This window comes from Polistes canadensis, unplaced genomic scaffold (assembly GCF_001313835.1).
Source record: "Polistes canadensis isolate GaletaPanama2010 unplaced genomic scaffold, ASM131383v1 scaffold_120, whole genome shotgun sequence".
NCBI classification, from domain to species: Eukaryota; Metazoa; Arthropoda; class Insecta; order Hymenoptera; family Vespidae; genus Polistes; species Polistes canadensis.
Window position 1 is genome coordinate 80,022 of NW_014569667.1, and position 7,038 is coordinate 87,059.

Consider the following 7,038-nt stretch of genomic DNA (forward strand, 5'->3'; position numbering starts at 1 on the left):
AATAGGATTCTTACGAAGTACGAGTCCTGAACGTTGTCGAATGATACTTAGCGCATCTGGTTAGCATTCGCGTTTTGTGGCGGCAAAAGTTGTACGTTCTTCTACCAGTGCACCATGCAACCTGCTTTTGTGGATATAATCCTTTATACAACGGGTGACTATAATAATTTGACTGAATGAATGACGAAAATAAAATAAAATAAAATCTTAACAGGAATGGAATGTTGACCTTTGATAAATGAAGAAATATCATGGGAGAGTGTCATCTTTATAAACGGCAAAAAAGAATAAAGATAAGTAAAACGTCAGCTAGCCGCATGAATTATGTATGATGATCGTTTATTGAAAACGAGAAAATATTTCAACGATGGTGTAAGAAAGTAGTAATGATCAGTTTTGATCAGACACATCACAAAGAATGAACAATAAGTAAAAAGTGTCGTATATGATCAGACTTCGTCAAACAATAAATGAAAACCAATGAATGAAATGAATGAAAATAGTAACAGTGGTCTGTATTGATCAGACATCACAAATTTATTATACTAATACCATGAACAGTACAATAATTGAAATTTTGTTTCGAATAGATCAATGAAACTTCATTCACGAATAAAATAAACGGAATGGGAAATAAAAAACTGATCAAGTACAAAATATATCTGCTTGTTGAATTGTTACGAGTGTTTCACGTATATCAGGTAATACACCCGGTAGATACACCTGGCGTCGAGTTAACCGAGTCGAGTGGTATCAATATGTGTGCGTAGGTGGAGGGGAGTGAGTCCCAGTCCCTGTCGCTGAAAATTCTGGTGGGAGAAGTGTAAGAAGGTGGTTAAAGGGGGAAGTGAGTTGAAGTGAGACTGGCGAAGAAAGGTTTGCCTGAAGAGTAAAAAAGATCAACAGAGTTCTCCAAAAAGAGGGAGAAAGAAAGAAAGAAAGAGAAAGAAAGAGAGAGACAAGGATAACCGCGTTCACCGAGGGAATCGTTTGCTTCGACCATTCTTACGTTGATACCAAACATTTTCTCTACCTGCTCGTTTTAAGGTTTTCGCACATCAGCCTAATTTGATTTATCAGCCAATTATTCTTAATTCATCGCTAAGTTAATTAATTGAAAATCAAATTCAATTTTAATTCTAATCATAATATCTCATCGTTGACACCATCATCATCATCATCATTATCATAAAAGTCCATTAGGATTCTAAAAGAAAATAATAATAATAATAATCAAATATAACGGATTAAGATTTAACGAAGTGTAGATCTATTGTGTTTTGAATATTATAATAAATAAAAAGAAAAATGTATGTCTGTTTAAAGAGAAAAAAGACGCTGAACTTTATAGATTAAGTTGCTGAAGAAATCCCAATAAAGGGACGAAACATCCAACTTATCAAAATTAAGTTCTATTTCTTTTGATGTCCTAATTCCCTAAGATACCTTTATATTAATAATAATAACAATAATAACGACAGAAAAGTTCGGTTAGTTTCGCGAGCTAACCCGTAAGAAGCATCAAACTAAAAGACAAGGCTGCCTGCCTGCCTGCCATTTGGTTATGGCAACAGAGTAATGGTGTTTAAATGCCAATCCGGTAACACGCTCGACACACTCACTACTCTCTCAGCTTGACTTTCGTTGGACCAGTCAGAGTAACGATTGGATCCAGTGTGCGAAGGCCTTTACAACGAACGACGTCCTCTTGCTAAGCTAGGAGTATAGTAGCAATGGTGATGGTGGTGGTGGTGAAGATGGTGGTGGTGGTGGTGGTAATGGGGAAAGAAGGAAGGTTGAAGGGTACCAGGTAGGGAGATGTACCATGGTTTGCTGAGCCATCTGAACGAGGGGAAAGAGGTGAATGAGAAAGAGAAGGACAGGATGAGAAGTAGTGGGATAAAAGGAATAGGATGGATGACGAAGAGCAAGTGGGTCTTTTTCATGGAGTGGGGGGAGGGGAATATAGTGACGAGTAAGAAAGAAAAGGATGGATGGATGGATGGATGGATGGATGGATGAACACGAAGAAGAGGAACAGCAAGAAGACTCTGCTTGCAGTAGTATCTTCTATCTCTTTCCGATGATCAAGAAAACAGGGTGAGGGGGATTGGATAAATGAAAGAGAGAAAAATCTAGATGGAGGAGGAGGAGTAGGAGGAGGAGGAGGATGAACATCAGGATTTTCTTTCTCTTTCTTTTTCGAAGTTGGGTTAAGAGAAGGGGGTGGGGAGGAAGATATAAACGAATAAAAGGAGAGAAGATACACACAAGTGCAACATCACTTTTTCTTCCTCTCTCTCTTTCTCTTTTTAGAGTGCTGATGGGGTTGGGAGGGGGGGGGGAGGGGGAAGTAAAACGTAAGGAATAAGAAGGACTCTCTTCTTTCATCTCTTTCTGATCAGAAGAAAGAGGTCTGAGGGAATGCAATGAAATAAATAAATAAATAAATAAATAAATAAAGAAAGAAAGAAAGAAAGAAAGAAGAGGAGGAGGAAGAGAGACAGAGAAGGTACCTGGAAAGGCGAGAGAGCTTCGGACTATTCGAATTCAGGACAGAATCCATCGGAAGGTGCTGGTTGGAACTCGACCGGTCGCGGTCTCTTTCTCTTTCTCTTTCTCTTGATTTTTCTCTTTCTCTTTCTCTTTCCATCTATCTATCTCTTTTTCTCTTGCATTTGCTACGACGTCGATCAAGAACCGAACCGATCGTGGCCGAAGGTGTGGCAAACTCAAGAGAAAGAGAAGAGAAGAGAAGAGAAAAGTGGTAGGAGTTAGAGAAGTAGAAGGAGGAGAAGGAGGAGAAGCAGGAGGAGGAGGAGGAGGAGGAGGAGGAGGATTGAACAGTGAGGTACCGAAAGGAGAGGAGGAAACTGCCGTGGCTGTTGCTGTTGCTCTTCAGTCGAGAGACTCGTGTGTTTCGTGTTCTGCGTTTTACGTTAAGCGTTGGTATAGTTTTCTCTCATCTTTGGTGTATTGACAATTCGTACAAATAATTGGCCCTTATTGAACAAAAGAAAAAGAAAAAACATATATATATATATATACATTTTAAGAGTGTTTAGAGAAAATAAATAAATAGAAGAATAATATAGTTTGGATTATCACAAAATCTCGTAATTTCTTTATTTTCATTTGTAAAATTGTGCGCGATTATTTGTAATAATCGGATTTAGTCAATTTTCGAAGAGATTTTTCAACGAGTCGGTTATTTTGTTTTTATTATTACTGCCATGGCATTGGCTATTGTTGATTATTCGTAACAACAACAACAGCAGCAACAGCAAGTTGCCAATTCAACGTGGAAAAGTAGTCAGAACTGTGTGCAGCTGTCAGACGAGACTACTCTCAAAGTTCTCTATCCGTCTCTGTCTGTCTTTCTTACTTGCTCGATTCTCCCCACTCGGTGGTTCACCGTCTCTCTCTCTCTCTCTCTCTCTTTCTCTTTCTCTCTCTCTCTCTCTCTCTTTTTACTCCCATACCATAGGATGGTGCTCGTACGTACCTCGTAAACCTCAGACGCCGTGGCTCACGTTTAGTTTAGACTCGCTTATACCGTAAGAACGGCCTTACACACGGTTTTCGCGAAGTGCATTCGCGAACAGACCAGTTGTTATATCTTCTATCTCATTTCTACCTATATATATATATATATATATATACTAAGAAGTTTTTGTGAGTGCAAGAAAACACTGAGAGACAGACAGACAGAGAAAAAAAGAGAGAAAGAGAGAGAGAGAGAGAAATAGAAGGTGGTGCATTTGTACGATCATTTATTAAGGTGAGTCTAGATCGAAGTGTTCGGTGAAGGCTAACAAGACGATCAGGACGAGTCTTTTTTTTTTCTTTTCTTTTCTTTTCTTTTCTTTTCTTTCTTTGACTATGCTATTCGTTGTAATCACCACCAAGTCTTTTTTTTTATATTTCTTTCGTACACTTGTTGATTTTTGTTTTCGGTTTTTCGTTGATAGCGATAAAACCCTAATTTTATTTTTAAATATTGAATCTTTGATTCCTTTTTTCTTTCAAGATTAAAATTGTCTTCTTCTTATTCTTATTCTTCTATTTATTTCTTATTTCGTATTCATCATTGTATTGAAGAAATAATTTAGGTGTCTTGATAGTGAGAATCGATTCAAACGCAAGATGGATAACGTGGAAACGGGTTTAAGCGTGAAAGTAATCGAGGAAGCAGTTGAAAGAGAGAGAAAGAGAGAAAGAGAGAGAGAGAGAGAGAGAGAGAGGGAAGGTAGATGTTAGACGGGTAACAGCAACAGCAACACCGTGTTGAAACCCGGTAAAAGCATCATTTTTCTCTACTAAAATCTTCTTTCTTCTCCGTGTTAACTTTTTTTCTTTCTTTCCTTTCCTTTCTTCCCTTTTTCTTTTTTTTTTTTTTTTATCTTCTTTTCTTCATGATTTTGATCGTCCGTCCTATTCGCCGTTCGTTTTATCTGGAGCGAATAAAATCGAATTAACTGTTAAACGTTTTACCACCAACCAATCGAAAAATCAAACCAATTTCGAACACAAATCGTATCGCATTGTCATTCGTTACGGATGATCGATACAATTTTTTTTTTCTTTTTTTTTTTTTTTTACAATGAAATCACACTACCGATTCACTCGTATTAGGGAATTTAAAACGTGTGGATTTGTTTCAAGCAAGAGAATTAATCGCATACGATTTTAGACATCACTATTAAGACACTAACTTATTTCCAAAAAAAAAAAAAACAAAAAAATGATTGAAAAATGATTAGACAGGAATGTCAGGCATCCAATTTAAGTTCTTACAAATTATTGAACAAATAATTGAAAAAGAAAAACCTAAAAAATGATTTAATCGTTAACGTTAGATCAACAATTTTTTAATCGAAATTATTTGTCGAATTATTCTTTGGAAAAGAAAAAAAAAGATTCTAATCTCGAATTGGAGAACGAAGAAAAGGGGCAATTTTTTTTTTAAATAAACGAACGAAGAAATATTTTACTTTTTTAATTAGTTATTTCTATCGTCGCCAAAAATAAAATTATTAATAAATATGTATCATAGGGAAATTGAACATTAAAAAGAATTAGAACTTAGTTTTAACTTCTTCAGCAACTGCAAATTTTATTTTATTTTATTTTAATATTGTGAATTACACACATGAGACACATACATTATAAAATATTAGATATTACCTTAAGTAATATCCAAGGTAATATAAGTATACCAAAGGTAATATCTAATATTTTATAGTGCATGTGTCTCATGTGTGCGTAATTCACAATATTAAAATAAAAATAAAATTTCCAGTTGCTGAATAAGTCCCAATAAAGGTACGAAACGTCCAATTTAATCAAAACTAAGTTCCAGTTCTTTTTTAATATCCAATTTCCCTATGATACATTTGTTTCTTATTTTTTTTTCTCTCCCCTTTGGTTTACTTATTTGGTTTCGGTGAAAACAGTGCGAGTAATGGCCCTACGTCTAAGGGGTAGCAAGGATGTCAAAAAGAGCTCGTACTACGTTTGGTATCTTGGTGCGAGGGAGGCAAAGGGTGTGGATGCGATGCCCAGTGCCATAGCTTACCTGCTCGAACGAGAACGACTTCAAGAACCTTTCAAGGTCACGTTACAGGTGAGCACGCTACTACCATTTCGAGATCCGGTTTTGGCGCTTACCGATATCCCAAAATATTCTAACACTTTAACATTGTTTATCTGCATGAGATAAGGAAAGATATTATTATATATTATGTTTAGTTTTTATTATCTTTTTCGGTTTTTTTTCTCTCTCTCTCTCTCTTTCTATCGCATCTTTTTATCATTTTGATTCTTTTAGAGAGAAGAAAGTTAAATACGAAGTCTCATAAAGTTCGCTTTTTTATTGGGACTAAGTTGGAATCCCATAAGATAAAAAAAAAAAAAAAAAAAAAAAAAAAAAAAAAAAAAAAAACCTGATATCTCGTGTTATATATTTTTCAACCGAAAAAAAAATAAATTTAGACGTGTTATTCTCCGAATTGATACGAAGGAATGAAATTAGAAGTCGAGATAGGAAAGAACGTCGAACAAAAATAATAATAATAATAATAATAATAGTTAATCGTGGCGTTCGTTATTTTTAAATTCTTAAATTTTTCTTCTCTTCGCACACTTTTCTCTTTCTTTATTTTTTTTTTTTATCGACCAAAATTGAGAATCTCTAGATTAAATATTCACATTTCATGACGCGTGGGATGATATTAGAAATCAGATATATATATATATAAAAAAAAAAAAGAAATTGGGATAAAGAAAGAATCTTTAATAAATTTTATTCCAACATGTGAGATCACACATTCCTATTTTTCTAATTCTCTTTGATTCATCATAAAAAGAAAATTAAAAAGAAATAAAAAAGAAAAGACGAATCTAATCAAACGTAGTTTCTCTGTTTAATATTGATAAGAAGATTTCATTAGAAATGGAGATTAGGGTTGAAGAAAAAAAAAAAAAAAAGGTTAATCCTCTGTGGAATTTATTTCTATCGTTGTTGTCTCGATTCATAAAACTATTTCAACAAGAATTTATTCGAGTCAATAAAAATCGTGTTCATTTAGAAAAAAAACAAAACTTATATCTTCTAATACCCATATCTCTCATGAGAAAAAATTTTCAATTCGATTAAAAAATCTAATCATTTTTTTTTATGGAACAACCAAATATTTGAATAAACACAATCTATCCTCTTATTTATTGAAAATAATATTTTTGTATTATTTCTTGATATATATATGTTACATATAAAAATAAAAAAAATATATTAAATTATCTAATCTAATCTAATCAAATGATTTAATATATTTACAAAACGTCATAGAAACGTGGGAAAGACCTTGGCACTCAATTAACACCTACGCGAATACCTTATGCGAATGAATTATGATGATGAGTTAATATAATACATATTATAACGAATTCATTGACCCGAATCTTGATACGACGAATGAAACGAGCCGTCTTCGATATGGGAAAGAGAAACGGCATGCGAAATTCTTTTTTTTTTTT

At 34.2% G+C, this 7,038-nt stretch overlaps 1 protein-coding gene across 2 annotated transcripts in view; it reads left to right on the forward strand.

Moving 5' to 3' along the window:
* The first annotated feature begins 2,872 nt into the window (after positions 1-2,872).
* LOC106787952 overlaps positions 2,873-7,038 on the forward strand; it is a 14,523-nt gene continuing 10,357 nt past the window's right edge. Inside the window, exons 1-2 of one of the 2 annotated variants that reach the window (XM_014750746.1) lie at positions 2,873-2,949; positions 5,457-5,626. In XM_014750746.1, coding sequence (XP_014606232.1) covers positions 5,465-5,626 — 162 coding nt within the window. In that variant the 5' untranslated portion in view covers positions 2,873-2,949; positions 5,457-5,464. Of the gene's footprint in view, positions 2,950-3,711; positions 3,782-5,456; positions 5,627-7,038 lie in introns of those variants that run through there. The other variant, XM_014750745.1, reaches the window with a different exon arrangement.